Source organism: Choloepus didactylus, chromosome X (assembly GCF_015220235.1).
Source record: "Choloepus didactylus isolate mChoDid1 chromosome X, mChoDid1.pri, whole genome shotgun sequence".
Lineage (NCBI taxonomy): Eukaryota > Metazoa > Chordata > Mammalia > Pilosa > Megalonychidae > Choloepus > Choloepus didactylus.
Window position 1 is genome coordinate 149,455,080 of NC_051334.1, and position 17,109 is coordinate 149,472,188.

Below are 17,109 nucleotides of genomic sequence, written 5' to 3' on the forward strand. Positions count from 1 at the left end.
GGAGTGAGAAGCCTGAAGGTAAGAATGCTCTTATACAATTTCCAGGAGGAAAGACACTGTTGCAGTGGCAGAGAGTGAAATGGTGTTTATCTATGTCCTTTTTGTCCCTCTAAGAACAAACCATTTCACTTCCTTTCATTTGAAGGGGAAGTTATAGAACCACACTGAAAGGTAGGACAGCCATGGAGAAGAAACATGAAATATTTGAAGCAAGTAAACTACATTCAGTGAGGGTAGGAGCTGGGATTGGTGGAGCAGGGTGGGGTAAGATTTCTTTGACTGAGAATAACTGAAATCCATTCTCTTTTGATCTAGAGAGCGGTAGAGCATTTGGCCCTTGGCACACGAGGCCAATCCCCACTGGACAGAGGTGGCAAAAGTGTGGTCCAAGCTCACCTTATTGCTTAATTTCATCTGGCCTTGAAGCAAATATTTCTCAAAATATAGACCTAAGGCAATAGCATACTTTACTTTAAATATACATATGGTAATACCTTTAATGTGTCCTGCAGATATGTGGATGCTAAAAGCATGCTAGAAGAGGGTGGTTATGTACTCTGGCATGGCAACCAGTAGTCAGCTTTCAGTTCTGGTATATGCTCTAATATATAGATACCATTTGTTGTGATCTATTTGGGTATAAGCCAAGACTGATTATTTTTCTGTGGATCATAGTCAAGGGATGGCTATTGGGGGAATAAAAAGATGCTGGAACCCATCAGACTGGACTCTCAAATGCGTATTTTGCCTCAAGTCAGGAAAATGAACTAGGTGTCTTCAGAAAGCCTCATCATATGAGTTTCCAGTAAAGATCCGTTTCTCCCTGTCTTTCTCAGTCTATATCCCTCTTTCTCAGTGCCATTGGGATGAACTAAAGAAAACACATTTATTCATACTAAAACAAAACCAAATTTGATAGTTTCATTTTTTATTGGATTTAAAATAGAGTTTTCAAGTGAATCATACAAATTATATACTTTAAAAGTATCTGGGATCACATTTTAATCAAAACTGGTTTCTCCAGAAGCTTGATATGTTCTGAGCCCCTTCTCTCTAGCTGTCAGGGACAAATTGGATTGTATGAAATTGTCTACAACCCATAATGGTTTCGGATTCTTATTCTAGAGGGGGAGGTTGGATAGAGGTCCAATTTGGGAGAAATCCATCAATGAATTTCACAACCTATAGTCTATCGCTTTGAATTTGAGAGGTTATCATTTGGAAATGCCACTGGTTTTACCCACATATCTGAAAGTGGTCTTGTGGGCTGTTTCTTTAGCACAGATGCTTATCAGCAGGTTTTGATCACTAGCATTGTTAGGCTCTTAGTAAAATGACTCAGAGATTTCTACTCCTGATGTTATATGAATGCATTATTGAATTTGCTCTTTGCACTTATATTAAATTATAATCCCATTAGCAAAGAGTTAAAAAGGTTTGAGCTACATTTGTGAAATACATGTTTATAAATACTCTCTTTTTTTTTTTTTTTTTTTAAATTCAGTTTTATTGAAATACATTCACACATCATACAATCATCCATGATATGCAATCCACTGTCCACAGTATGATAACATAGTTATGCGTTCATCACCACAATCTATCTCTGAACATTTTCCTTACATCAGAAAGAACCAGAACAAGAATAAAAAATAAAAGTGAAAAAAAAACACCCAAATCATCCCCCCATCCCACCCCATTTGTCCTTTAGTTTTTATCCCCATTCCTCCACTCATCCATACACTAGATAAAGGGGGTGTGATCCACAAGGTCTTCAAAATCACACTGTCACCCCTTGTAATCTACATTATTATATAATTGTCTTCAGGAGTCCAGGCTGCTGGGTTGGAGTTTGGTAGTGTCAGGTATTTACTTCTAGCTATTCCAATACATTAAATCCTAAGAGGTGTTATCTATATAGTGCATAAGAATGTCCACCAGAGTGACCTCTCGACTGCATTTGGAATCTCTCAGCCACTGAAACCATTTTGTCTCATTTTGCATCCCCCTTTTGGTCAAGAAGATACTCTCAGTCCCACGATGCCGGGTCTACATTCATCCCCGGGAGTCATACTCTGCGTTGCCAGGGAGATTTACACCCCTGGGAGTTGGGTCCCATGTAGGGGGGAGGGCAGCGAGTTCACCTGTCGAGATGGCTCAGTTAGAGAGAGAGAGGGCCACATCTGAGCAACAAAGAGGTACTCAGGGGGAGACTCTTAGGCACCATTACATACAACTTTAGACTCTCCTTTGTGGTAATGAGCTTCATAAGGGCAAGGTCCCATGCTCAAGGGCTCAGCACATCAAACCACCAGTCTCAATGTTTGTGACAACATACGCTAGGGGATCAGCATCTCAAAGTTTAGAGATAGGCCTTACAATTCAGGGATAGAGTTAACTGCTGTAAGAGCTTACAATCTAGGTACTATTACAATTATTGTGTCCACGTTAGGCTATGTTCTAAGATTCAATTCTGAGTTTACACATTGTAGTTAGTCCATATTGGTGAGGCATCATTGCTCTCACCATGTTTTCTCCAACACTTTTACTCCTATATATATATTTTCCTACAATTTTATAGACTTATATTCACATACCATACATTTATCCACAGTGTACAATCAGTTGTTCATGGTATCATCATAAAGTTGTACATTTATCACTACAATCAGCATTTGAACATATTGATTACTACAGGAAAAATTGTTTTTTTTTTTTTTTTTTTTTTTAGCAATAAGAAAAAATGTTAAAAAGAAAAATAACATGTCATACAATACAATATACTACTAAGGACAGCAAATAACACCACTACCAAGAATCCCATATTACTCCCCTATATCCCTTTCTCATATACATTTAGCAATGGCATATTGCCTTTGTTACATTTAATGGAGGTATATTACAATGTTACTGTTGACCATAGACTCCAGTTTGCTTTGATTATGTTTTTTCCTGAATACCATCCCTTTTTCAAATTTCTACATGGTTGACATTCATTTGCTTTCCCACATGCAAAAACATTTTTATATTTGTATATTTAGTAACAGTCATTGGCCACTCCAGTTTTTGCCACGTTATACAGTCCCAGTCTTTATCATCTATCGTTACCTCTGGTGTCATACATTCTCCTATCCCACCTCTTTCAGCTTTACTCACAGACATCTTTGTTCAGTGTACTTACAATACCGTGCTACCATCACACAGCATTATGCTATCTATTTCTGGATCTATGCGATCAATCCTAAACATTCTGTAGTCCTTCAGCATCAAATGGCTGATCTCTGCCCTCTTTCTATCTCCTGGTCGCCTGTTTGTCAGCTTTTAACTCCCAAAGTTTGTTCATTAATATCTGTTCATATTAGTGAGACCATACAGAATCTGTCCTTTTGTTTCTGGCTAACTTCACTCAACATAATGTCCTCAAGGTTCAGCCACATTATTACATGATCCATGTCTTTGTTCTGTCTTACAGCTGCATAATATTCCATCATGTGTATATACCACAGTTTGTTTATCCACTCGTCCTTTGATGGACATTTGGGCTGTTTCCATCTCTTGGCAATTGTGAATAATGCTGCAATAAACATTGGTCTACAAATGTCTGTTTGTGTCTTAAGTTTCAGTTCCTCTGAGTATATACCCAGCAATGGAATAGCTGGGTCATATGGCAAATCTATATTTAGCTTCCTGAGGAACCTCCATACTGTCTTCCAGAGTGGTTGCACCATTCTACATTCCCACCAACAATGAATAAGTGTGCCTCTTTCTCCACATCCTCTCCAGCACTTGTCATTTTCTGTTTTTTGGATAATGGCCATTCTGGTAGGTGTGAGATGATATCTCATTGTGGTTTTGATTTGCATTTCCTTAATAGCCAGTGAAGTTGAGCATTTTTTCATATGCTTTTGAGCCATTTGTATTTCCTCTTCAGAAAAATGTCTGTTCATGTCTTTTGCCCATTTTTTAATTGGATTGTTTGTCTTTCTGGTATTGAGATGCAGGATTCCTTTATATATTCGGGATATTAAACCCTTATCTGATATGTGGTTTCCAAATATCATCTCCCATTGTGTAGGTTGCCTTTTGACTTTTCTGACAAAGTCCTTTGATGTACAAAAGTGTTTAATTTTGAGGAGATCCCATTTGTCTATTTGTTCTTTGGTTGCTCGTGCCTTGGGTGTGAGGTCTAAGAAACCACCTCCTTTCACAAGATCTCTAAGATACTGTCCTACATTTTCTTCTAAGAGTTTTATGGTCTTGGTGCTAATGTTTAGGTCTTTGATCCACTTTGAGTTAATTTTGGAATAAGGTGTGAGATGGACATCCTCTTTCATTCTTTTGGAAATGGATATCCAGTTCTCCAAACACCATTTATTGAACAGGCTGCTCTTTCCCAGTTGCTTTGGCTTCACTGCCTTATCAAAGATCAGTTGTCCATAGATGTGAGGGTCTACTTCTGAACACTCAATTCGATTCCATTGATCAGTATATCTGTCCTTATGCCAGTACCATGCTGTTTTGAGCACTGTAGCTTTGTAATATGCTTCAAAGTCAGGTAGTGTGAGACCTCCCACTTCATTCCTCTTTCTCAAGACATTTTTGGCTATTCGGGGCACCGTACCCTTCCAAATAAATTTAGTTATTGGTTTTTCTATTTCTTTAAAGTAAGTTGTTGGGATTTGAATTGGTATTGCATTGAATCTGTAAATCAGTTTAGGTAAAATTGCCATCTTAACTATATTTAGTCTTCCAATCCATGAACATGGTATGTTCTTCCATTTTTTCAGGTCTTGTTCAATTTCTTTTAGCAGTTTCTTATAGTTTTCGATGTAAAGGTCTTTTGTGTCCTTGGTTAAGTTTATTCCTAAATACTTGATTCTTTTGGTTGCTATTGTAAATGGGATTTTTTTCTTGATTTCCTCCTCTTGTTGCACATTACTTGTGTATAGGAACACTACAGATTTTTGTGTGTTGATCTTGTAGCCTGCTACTTTGCTGTATTCATTGACTAGTTGTAGTAGCTTTGCTGTAGATTTTTCCGGATTTCCTACATATAGAATCATGTCATCTGCAAATAGTGAAAGTTTTACTTCTTCCTCTCCAATTTGGATGCCTTTTATTTCTTTTTCTTGCCTAATTGCTCTAGCTAGAACTTCCAGCACAATGTTGAATAGCAATGGTGATAGTGGGCATCCCTGTCTTGTTCCTGTTCTTAGAGGAAAAGCTTTCAGTCTCTCCCCATTGAGTGTGATGTTAGCTGTGGGTTTTTCATATATTGCCTTTATCATGTTGAAAAAGTTCCCTTCTATTCCTATCCTTTGAAGTGTTTTCATCAGGAAAGGATGTTGAATTTTGTCAAATGCCTTTTCTGCATCAATCGAGATGATCATGTGGTTCTTCTGCTTTGATTTATTGATGTGGTGTATTACATTAATTGATTTTCTTGTGTTGAACCAGCCTTGCATACCTGGAATAAATCCCACCTGGTCGTGGTGTATAATTCTTTTAATGTGCTGCTGGATTCGATTTGCGAGTATTTTGTTGAGGATTTTTGCATCTATATTCATTAAAGAAATTGGTCTATAATTTTCTTTTTTTGTAGTGTCTTTGCCTGGTTTTGGTATTAGGGTGATGTTGGCTTCATAGAAAGAGTTAGGTAGCTTTCCCTCTTCTTCAATTTTTTTGAAGAGATTGAGCAGGATTGGTACTAATTCGTTCTTGAATGCTTGGTAGAATTCACATGTGAAACCATCTGGTCCTGGGCTTTTCCTTTTTGGGAGCTTTTTGATGACTGACTCAATCTCTTTACTTGTGATTGGTTTGTTGAGGTCATCTATTTCTTCTTGAGTTAATGTTGGTTGTTTATGCTTTTCTAGGAAGTTGTCCATTTCATCTAAGTTGTCTAGTTTATTAGCATATAGTTGCTCATAGTATCTTCTCATTATCTCCTTAATTTCTGCAGGGTCGGTAGTTATATTTCCTTTACCATTTCTGATTGCATTTATTTGCATCTGCTCTCTCTTTTTTTTTGTTAGCCTAGCCAGTGGTCCATCGATTTTATTGATTTTCTCAAAGAACCAACTTCTGGTTTTGTTGATTCTCTCTATTGTTTTCCTGTTCTCAATTGCATTTATTTCTGCTCTAATCTTTGTTATTTCTTCCCTTCTGCTTGCTTTGGGGTTAGTTTGCTGTTCTTTCTCTAATTCCTCCAGGTGAGCAGTTAACTCTTCAATTTTTGCTCTCTCTTCTCTTTTAATATAGGCATTTAGGGCAATAAATTTCCCTCTCAGCACTGCCTTTGCTGCATCCCATAAGTTTTGATAAGTTGTGTTTTCATTGTCATTTGCCTCGAGGTATTTACTAATTTCTCTTGTAATTTCTTCCTTTACCCACTGGTTTTCTAAGAGGGTGTTGTTTAGCCTCCATATGTTTGTGAATTTTATGACCTTCTGCCTTTTATTTATTTCCAACTTCATTCCATTGTGGTCTGAGAAAGTGTTTTGTATAATATCAATATTTTTAAATTTGTTGAGACTTGCTTTGTGACCCAACATGTGGTCTATCCTAGAGAATGTTCCATGAGCACTTGAGAAAAAAGTGTATCCTGCTGTTGTTGGGTGTAGTGTTCTATAAATGTCTGTCAAGTCTAGTTCATTTATCATACAATTCAACATCTCTGTTTCTTTAGTGATCCTCTGTCTAGATGTTCTATCCATTGATGAGAGTGGTGTATTGAAGTCTCCAACTATTATTGTAGAGGTATCTATTTCTCCTTTCAGTGATCGCAGTGTTTGCCTCATGAATTTTGGGGCATTCTGGTTTGGTGCATAAATATTTATGACTGTTATGTTTTCTTGATGAATTGACCCTTTTATTAATATATAGTGTCCTTCTTTGTCTCTTTTAATTGTTTCACTTTTGAAGTCTAACTTGTCTGATATTAATATAGCTACTCCCGCTTTTTTCTGGTTGTTGTTTGCATGAAATATCTTTTTCCAACCTTTCACTTTCAGTCTATGTTTGTCCTTGTGTCTAAAGTGAGTTTCTTGTAGACAGCATATAGATGGGTCCTGTTTTTTAATCCATTCTGCCAGTCTGTGTCTTTTTATTGGGGAGTTTAATCCATTTACATTTAGTGTTATTACTGTAAGGGCAGTACTTTCTACTACCATTTTGTTTTTTGGAATTTATATGTCATATCTTATTTTTTCCTCTCTTTTTACCTTTCCTGATAATCTTCATTTCTGCACTCTTCTCCAACTCTCTCTCTCCTGTCTTTTCCTATCAGCCTGTAGCACTCCCTTTAGTATTTCTTGTAGTGCTGGTCTCTTATTCACAAACTCTGTCAGTGTCTGTTTGTCTGAAAATGTTTTAATCTCTCCCTCATTTTTGAAGGAAAGTTTTGCTGGATATAGAATTCTTGGTTGGCAGTTTTTCTCTTTCAGTATCTTAAATATATCATGCCACTGTCTTCTTGCCTCCATGGTTTCTGCAGAGAAATCTGTACATAGTCTTATTGACTTTCCCTTGTATGTGATGGATTGCTTTTCTCTTGCTGCTTTCAGAATCCTCTCTTTGTCTTTGACATTGGACAATCTGACCAGTAAGTGTCTTGGAGTAGGTCTATTGGGATCTATTCTATTTGGGGTACGTTGTACTTCTTGAATCTCTAATTTTCTGTCTTTTATAAGAGTTGGGAAATTTTCAGTGAATATATCTTCTATTACTCTTTCTGCCCCTTTTCCCTTCTCTTCTCCTTCTGGGATACCCATAACACGTATATTTGTGCGTTTCATGTTGTCACTCAGCTCCCTAAGACCCTGCTCATATTTTTCCATTTTTTTTCACCAGCTGTTCTTTTGTGTGTATGAATTCGAATGACCTGTCTTCCAGTTCACTGATCCTTTCTTCTGCCTGTTCAAATCTACTGTTGTGTCCCTCCATTGTGTTTTTCATCTCCTCCATTGTGGCCTTCATTCCCATGAGTTCTGCCATTTGTTTTTTTAAGTTTATGAATTCTTCTTTATGGTCAGCCAGTGTCTTCTTTATATCCTTCAGCTCTTTTGCTATATCTTCCTTCATTTCATCAAATTTATTTAGCATTAGTTGCCTCCACTCCTGTGTCTCAGCTGAGCTATTAGTTTGTTCCTTTGGCTGGTCCATGTTTTCGTGTTTCCTGGTATGGCTTGTTATCTTAAGTTGTCTAGGCATCTGATTCTCTTGATTAGTTTATTTTGGAGCTTGTTTTCTGTCTTTTACCTAGTGGTTTTCTTGTTGGTTGGCTTTGTTCTCTGGCCTCTGTTATTCAGTTCAACTTATTCTAGACCTCTAACTTAGGTTCTATTTAGTTGATCACAATTTTTCCCCTCTTGTTTTTTCTGTTTCTTGCTCTGCCTCTATGTAACCTTTTTGTGAGTGGGTCTCCTTGGATATGGTCGACCCTAGTCAGATTTTCCCAGTCTAGTGAGGCCCAGGTCTCATTGGGAGGGTATGGAGTTTTCCTGAGAATGAGACCCTCCTATGAGGCCTTTAGAATTGGTGCTTTTCCTCTCCTGTCCAGCAGGTGGCGCTGGCCAGCCCGCAGCTCCCCCACCAGTGTAAGGAGGTATGGAGCCTTTAGTTCTCCTGGTGACTCTGAGCCTGTCAGGGGCCTGGCTGACTGAAGCTGGAATCTGAATTCCAGCCCCTGGGGTCTGAATTCCCAGAAGGAGGACTGCCAGTTGAGCTGGGCCTCCCTCCACTCTCCCAATCCTCAGACCTCCAGTTGTCTCTCAGGGACACTATTCCCTTCTCCTCTCTCCTCTTTGGGGCCTCTCAAGGTAGATTCCTTGGTCAGCCTGAGTTACCAATTAAAGATGGAGCTGGAGGCCTTCAGTAGTGAATACGGAATTCAAAGACACTGTGGGTACTCTGTCTCCTCTCAAGCCCAGCCTAGTCCCTCAACCTGGGCTTTCCGATAGAAAATAACCACATATATTACTTTTAGATAAAAAAAAAAAAAGTAGAAAAGAAATCAAGAAAAAGAAAAAAGGGAAAAAAAAAAGAGTCTCTTTTAAATGTCTTTCCCCAGCCTGGAAGTTTTGTCAGTGTCAGAATAGAGCATTTAAAGATAAGCTTTGGGCTATTGTCTGATAATTACTCTCCAACCCCTTCAGTTCCACCCCTGCCAGGGGCTATTGAAATGCAAAGAGATAAGGGATCAGTGAGAAGCCAGAAGGGACAAAATGTAAGGGAAAAAAAAATGGCTTTTTTGGAGTCTGGGAATGAGTGCCCGCTTTTACGTGCCCCCACTTCTTGGAGCCCAGCCCTTCTTTAGCACCCCAGCTCCCAAAGTTAGTTAATTAATTTGTTAATTAATTCTGCAGTTGAGGCTGGGTTGAGCCTCCCTTCTTGCCCTCAGCAGATTGCTGTTTTTTGGTTCTTTCCCCCCCCCCTTTCAGGAAGCCGGCAGCAAGACAGTCTGTGAGGTCTGGGTGGGGAGGGGCGCCAGACCCCTGGTCCGGGGAACTTACAATGTTCGCTGCGATCTCAGCTTTTCCTCCAATTCCAAACTTGAGTCCAATGTGTGACTGGTTACTGGAGACCCCGAAAACGCTGTTTCATATAGTTCTTGGGTAACTGCCAGCTGCTCTTTTCCTCCTTTGTCTTTCTGGCTCTGTTATCTCTACTCTTATCTGGGTCAGCAGGGGATTGAAGATGCCTGAGGCTTTCTCTAATGGCCCAAGGTCCTTTGGGATAACAATAGGAGTCCGATCTCCTTATATTCATTCCTAGATTCTGTCCAACATTTTCTTCATTATCTTAGCTCTGTTGTATCTTGTCTTTTTTGAAGAGGAACAAATTATACATAATTTCTTTTCTGATTCTAACCGCGCAGTTGCCGCCGCCTGGCTGCCGGCCACTCTACACTTCCCCAAGTGCCTGGGGACCCAGGCCTTCCAGAGGTTCCAACCCGCATAGGAGGTGGGTCTTGTGTCCTTATAGCGCCATCTGCCCGCCTGACCCGAGCACACTATAAATACTCTCTTAAAGGCAGCTGCTAGCAGCTAAGCATCATATAACTCTGCAAATCATTATAGCTGCCCCTGCAGAATGAGGGTTGCTTGGGTGGCCAGAGTCCAGTAATGCCAGAAGTTATATACACACATACTCCCAGGGTGTGGAGAAAGTTCAGGTTGATACAATGGTAGAAAAATTGAAATAACTTAAACCCTCATTCTCTTGGAATCCTGCATTCCGGAACCCCTGTGCAAAGAAGGGATAGAAATTTTTTAAATAGTCCCAGGCACTCTAGTGTCACTCTAGGGCATGTTTTGAACCGTCGCAGCCTCTAACAGCAGCTACTTGAAGAAGTAGATCTTTCCCTAATCATATCCTAAATTAACCTGCAGAAAAGAATATAAAGGGTATGATAATAAATCCTCTCATCCAGCAAAATTCTTCTTTTGCTTGGTCATCAGTTGGCATCAACTTAAAGTAAAACCTACCTGGGCGGAGAGTCTGTCTATGTCTGCCTACCTGTACATGGCTGTGATTTCTTGAATGATACTAAAGGCTCTCCAGAAAAGGCTAAGGAAGAAAGCTGGTGATTGGGAAAGGTTATTTTTCTCCACGAAAGCCTGAAATATCTGTAGTAAAAGAGCCAGTAAAAGGGAGGGTGGCTTTTCTCCACTGAGCTAGAGAGGTTTTTAAAAAGTTGCTTAAAAAAATCACTAGGTATCAAGCAGCAAGGTCTGGGTGAGGGATGAGGTAGGAGGAAGGCTTCCAGCTTAGTTTGTGATAGGTTTCCATTTTCATCATCCAGATATTGTGTTGTTAGAGCAGGTTTCTAATTAACTATGGAAATACACCATCCTTGCTCATATATTTCTCTTATTTGTCTGTGAGCTCCTTGTCTGTTTCCATAACCTTTGTATTTACACATATATCTTTCCCTCCTAACGGAACCATTAGAGATCTTCTGGCATCACTAATTAAACAAACATTTATTCTTTAGGTGTTCTGCTCAAAAAGGAAAAGTGAGAGCATTTAGAGCAGAATCTATCCCACATTCTCTCAGGTGGATACATAGTACTACACCCTGAGTTTCTATATTTTTCAGGCCCAGAACCATATCCATAGTACAACTTCCTCTCTAAACGCTTCCAGGATCAGCAGATTATTTGAAGGAATCAACTTGGCAACAAATTCACAAGGCCCAGTTTTTCTTCTTTTCCCCTCTGAGGAAGCTCAGCACCCTCACGTCTATCACTTTCTCAACATTTCTTTGTTTATATGGAATCCAACATGCCTCCAACTACTTTACTTACTATTTTACATATTTCCTGAAATATACCAAAATTTTTATTTTTTTTTAAAGAAACATTTTCTGCTTTCACAGAAGAAAATGGTTTTCTTAATTCCTCTTATCCTAAATCTGTCTCCATATGTAATATTTGTCATCACTAAGATAACATTGATACTTTGAAATAGCTAGTTAGTATATCCGAAAAACTGAGCCCGGAATCTAGACAAACTACCACCTGTGGAATGGATGCCTTGGATTGGGAGCACAAGTCCTTTGTAGCTGAGTTATTGCCAGGCGTTGATGACAGAAATAAGCAGAAATTAGTATCAACCAATTACACTTTCTTCAAAAACAGAAACTCACTATCAAGTACTATGAATTATATCACTATCCTCTATATAAAATTTTTTTAAAAAATACAGATGCTACTTATTCCATGACTGTTTCCCACACTCAAGAACCATTATCCTGCCACAGGTTAGCAGTACCTTTACATACTTTTAAGTGAATACCTAATTCACATTTGTTCTTACCCTCTCCATCTGATCAACAATCCATATACATTTTTATGACTTACCAGCAGTTAAAACTTTTTCTTTTTAAGGGAAGTTTACACATTTTCCCCCATGCATATTTTTTAAACAAAAAGGAACAGAGACACAATTAATAAATAGTTCATCTTTGCTTCACTTACCATTTCTCAGAAAGACCTGTATTTTAACAAGGAATGTTGCTCAAACTTAAAGGTGTGAAATTCTTATGATGGAGTTTTAAGTACCAGTGGGGGAAATATTTTTAGTCAGGGGACGTTCCCAGACCCCCTGAAATTACAACACAAAGCTCTCCTGTTTTCTCCCTAAGTCTCTGACCCATGTCTTTGTCTTAGGAGGGCTCTACTCAGCAAAAAGTTCATAGCAAGCCCTTCAGAGGAGAGAATGCCTAATTTTCACAGTAGGAATTTGACGTACTTTGTTTAATTCTTTCTGTTCCTTACTGAGGTAAGTATAATAAATATTTCTGACTTATAATTCTCTTAGGTACCAATTAAGGGCCCATAGTAACTGCTCTGAAACATTCCCCTAGAGACATATTGCTGCACCACTGAAAGACCCCAGCTGCAAGATGTGTCCTTGTGAGGTTGATGGTTATTTGGAGTACAGTGGGCCCTAAAGAAAAAAGTCATTGTGAACATCCAAGCCTAAAGAATAAAAATAAGGAGGGCTGTTAACCTTTTGTGTGTTCCATTGGAGAATTCACAGCCCAGAGCTGGATGTATATTAATTTGCTGTGCAGGCTTGAGCAGATTGTTTAACCTATCATGCCTCAAGTTCTTTCTTTATAAAGTGGAGGCTATAACTCTACTTTCTTAGGAAGATCATTAAACTTGACGAGTACTAATAATTACATGAAGATACTGGGCTGAAAAAATGCTAAAGAGAATTATCCATTCACCAAGTATTTATCGAGAAAACTATCCTAAGTGTGGATGCAAAATATATGATACATGGTCCCTACCTACCAGAAGCACACAGTCTAGTGGTAGGCAGAGGACATTGGCATTAATAATAACACAAAGCAGAAGATAATGGAGGAGAGAGAAAACATTTGAGTGGAGAGCAAAAAAGGCTTTGTGGTGAAGGTGACATTTGAAATGACCAAATGCCCACCTAATTCCACTTTCTGTGTGTGTGTGTGTATGTGTGTGTGTGTTGGTGTGGTGGGGGTGGGGGTCAATATATTGGGTTGATGTGGATTAGGCTGGGCAATACATCCAGTAAGATACAGTAAGAGAGAAAATTATACGGAAAAAAAAAGTTTTTCTTGGCCATCTTGGGAATTGATTCTACCATACAGCAACATAGAGTTCCAGGAGACTTAGCTTTTAAAGTACTTTCTCTTTGTTTTCTTGGCACCTATCCTAACCTTGTTAAGTGGTGTTATCTGTGATTTCTGATTACAGCTTTTATGTTCCTTGGCTGTGCTGCTACTTGAAATGTTTGTTTTTCTCCCTTATTTTTATTTAGAAGCTCCCAAATGCATATTGGTTTCCTGCCATATTTCATAAGCCCTGTGATTTTTTTTCCAAAGAGTAAATTTCTAGAAGTATATCATTTGTCAGAATTCCCTAACATCCTGGGACATCTCTATCGAGATGCTATAAGGCAGGGTTTCTCAACAATGGCACTATTGACATTTGGGGTCGGATAATTCTTTACTGTGGGGGCCGTCCTGTGCATTGTAGGTTGCTTCTCAGCATCCTTGGCCTCTACCCACTAGATGTTAGTAGCACCCCCTCCCCAATTGTGACAACTAAGAATGTCTCCAGGCATTGCCAAATCTCCTCTGGAAGACAAAATTGCCCCCAGTTGAAACCTAAGGTAATCTCCTCTGTAACTGTGGAGGCCTTGGGAGTGGAGAGCAGTTACTAGCAATACTAGTAACTAGGATGCTGGGTTGTTGACTTGAGCCTGGATTTTGGCAAGAGTGGATGGTAGCAGCCCATTGTAGGCCCCCAGCATAAGAAAAGCCTTCCCTCTTCCAAACCAGTACTTCTCAATTCTTTTTTTCTGTCAGGATCCCTTTACACTAAAAAATTATTGATATCTTTTGCCTATGTGTTATATATATTAATATTATTATTTATTATACCATAGATTAAAGCTGAGGAATTTTTAAAGAATATATTCATTAATTCATTTTTAAAGTAACAATAAGCCTAATGCATGTTAACACTTTTATGAAAAATAACTATATTTTTCCAAAACAAAAAAATTAGTGTGAGGAGTGGTATTGGGCCACATTTTTGCAAATCTCTTTACTATCTGGCTTAATAGAAGAGGATTATGATTTCTGTTTCTGCATTCAATCTGTTATGTTATCACTTGTCATGTAGCCTCTAGGAAACTCCACTGTAGATTGTGAGAGAATTAGAGTGAGAAGGGAAAATAATGTGTTAGTATTATTATATAGTTTTTATCTTGCATACCCTCTGATGGAAGGGTTTCAAAGACCTCCAGGAGTTCCTGAACCACACTTTGAGAACCACTGCTCTAAATTAACACCCCCTACTTTTATCAACCTAGTTCGCTTAAAAGTTGACAAACTTCTTTAAAAACCAGGATCTTTAGGAAGGATGGAACCTCTATATTTAGATTTTAGTGTGAATGCCTTTAATCAGACTATACTGTTTCTGAGATCTAGCAAGAGCAGCAGTGCTAAAGAAGTTGAATGAAGTGATTTGAAGAAAATTAGTACCTTGAGACAGGACAGGAACTGGTAAGGGCTTAGAAAGCAGCATGAGGAGCCTGGGCACTTGGCAATTTAAAAAAAGAGGAAGCATAGAAAAGAGGAGGGAAATGCTTTGCACATTTCCCTGTGGTCCTGATGGACTCGGTCACCCATATGCCATTGGAAAGTATCTCCTTCTGCAACCTGAATTAACTCCCACATTATTGAGCCTGAATGCCAGTGTCTGGCTTAAGGCATGGCACTGGGGGAGAAGTGTTAGTGATCAGACAAAAGTTTATAGGGACAAAGGAGAGAGAAAAGGGGGTCAGATGGTGGGGAATAGGGGAGAAGGCAGTTCTAGCACTTGTCTTGGGGCATTAATGGCCTGTCTGTGCTTTGAAAGTTTCAGACTTAATTTTCATTGCCAATAATATCTTAAAGAGGCTAAAAACTTTCATTTGAGTAACTTTTGGTACTTTGCATTCCAAGCAACACTGGTTGCCATTTGCGAAGCCTAAGGTTCTGAGCATTGATTAAGGGAATTGTTTAAAGTATAAAGGACTCCAAACTTCCTGGAGGCATACAAAATGAAGATATTCTGGCTGCCAGGCCATGCACTAACCTGGAAAGTGTCACCTCCCTGATGCTAAAGCTTTGTAGTTTTTCAAATCTCAAGCACTATTAAATTACATATTATTTTTAAATGATGATACCTTTCTCAGAAAATTCAAAATAAGATGTCCTCTCTGGTCTCTGCAGCAAATAGGGGAAGAAAGAAAATAGTCTTTAGGGACTTGGTATGATGGAGGCCAAATCTTGGTGACTATAAGAAGCTTTGTCAGTGACTGGATATGTGGTGGGTCTAACCTATCCAAAAACAAGCAAAGAAATTCTATAGCATGTTCATTGTTACATAAATTTGTCTGTTTTCCTCCTTTTGAATTGGTGGCATTCAGACCAACATGTACTACTACTGGAAATTATTTTTACACGAATCTAAACACATAGCAGTTGATTGCCTTATAATAGAATTATGCCACCCTCTCTATATAATACATTTTTATCCAGAGTTCTTAGAAATAAATTCAATAGCCCTAGAAAGAAGACAAGGTAAAGGTCATTATTCATATTTTACAGCTGAAGAAACAATCTCTAAGAGATAAAATCTTTATCCTAGGACCAGAATCAAGTTAGCCCAGGAGGTTTCACACATTTGGCTAGTGGCTCCAAACATACTCCTTACACTTTAAGAAGTGAAGGACTAAGGAGTAATAGCCTGGCCTCCTGGAGATGGATCAGCCTGTCAGTTGAAGAAGTCCTGTCTTACTAGAACACCTTATTTATACTGTTCCTCCATGATGCTGCCCAACAGTGGCAGAGTCAGTTTGCTATTTTAGGCCATGCCATATTATTGATCCATTTTTTTTACAGTCTGATCCATGCTGTGGTGATCTGAGTTGACCACAGACAAGATAACCATATCAGAAAGACAGCCAGTCAGTAACTTAAAAACAATCCATAGACTAGTTCTCCCATCGTGGAAAGTACTCCTCTTATCCCAAACTCAGAAATCCAAGTTATTCCTTTTATATTAAGACTAATATGTGCATAATCATGTAGCATATACATGTGTGGAACAAGAACACATATGTAGTACAGTTCTTTCTGGGATCATTTTCATCTGGACCACAGATTTGTGTAATAAAGAACAACTAATTAGAAGGCATGTCATGCATATAGAATCTATTTTCTCTTCTGTTTGGACTCATCTGTTTGTCTCAATCTATAATATGGAAACCATTTCCCTTCTGGCCCTGTCCCCTTTTCCACTCCTACACAAAACTTGCTTTCTGTCTGGAAGTACAACAAGACACCCGGTTAGATCAAACCTAACACACCTCCATCACAAAGTTACTGCAAGCTGCCGCCACCGATTGTCACTTGAGGGGGACCTTCCTCATCACACACAGCCTAACTGAAGAGTGCCTTTTTTTCTATCCTCATTATTTAACAGTGTGTGCCGATTACTCAAAGCGATATGGGCAGGCCCTGGTAAATGTAGCGTTGCTGTCGTGTTAACTTTTTATAAGGTAATGCTCAGGTTGCCTGCAGTGTCTAAAATTACTCTGTGGCCAGGGCCCCCTGCTTTATCGCTTTCTATAGTTTTAAAGTAGTTTGAAGCTTGAATAACATAAAATAACATAATATAATGTTATTTATGTTATTTCCCACGTGAAGAACGCCTGTAAACCTTGCAGTATTGAAACTCAGTGAACAAGGCATCTTAGACAAGCTGAAAAACAAATGGTGGTACGATAAGGGGGAATGTGGAGCCAAGGACTCCGGGAGTAAGGTCAGTCGCTGAAGGTCTTTTTGTACTGATTAGCAATCACATTTTGATCCACTGTTTATTTTCTACCCTAAAATGGCTTTCCTTCCCAACACACACTCCCTGACACAGTGGGACCCCTTTATAACACCAGCACTAAAGGAATAAGGCAAACACCAGCCTCAGAGGCCTGCCACATAACATCAATCATTGACTCTATAGAGCTGTTGTTGTAATTATGGAACTCAATTGGCCCACCATAATT

The 17,109-nt window shown here is 38.9% G+C and overlaps 1 protein-coding gene across 1 annotated transcript in view; it reads left to right on the forward strand.

The window, feature by feature from the left end:
• LOC119522392 (glutamate receptor 3) overlaps positions 1-16,872 on the forward strand; it is a 348,722-nt gene extending 331,850 nt beyond the window's left edge. The window contains exon 10 of the mRNA XM_037820898.1: positions 16,754-16,872. Coding sequence (XP_037676826.1) covers positions 16,754-16,789 — 36 coding nt within the window. The 3' untranslated portion in view covers positions 16,790-16,872. The remainder of the gene's footprint in view (positions 1-16,753) is intronic.
• The last annotated feature ends 237 nt before the right edge of the window (positions 16,873-17,109 follow it).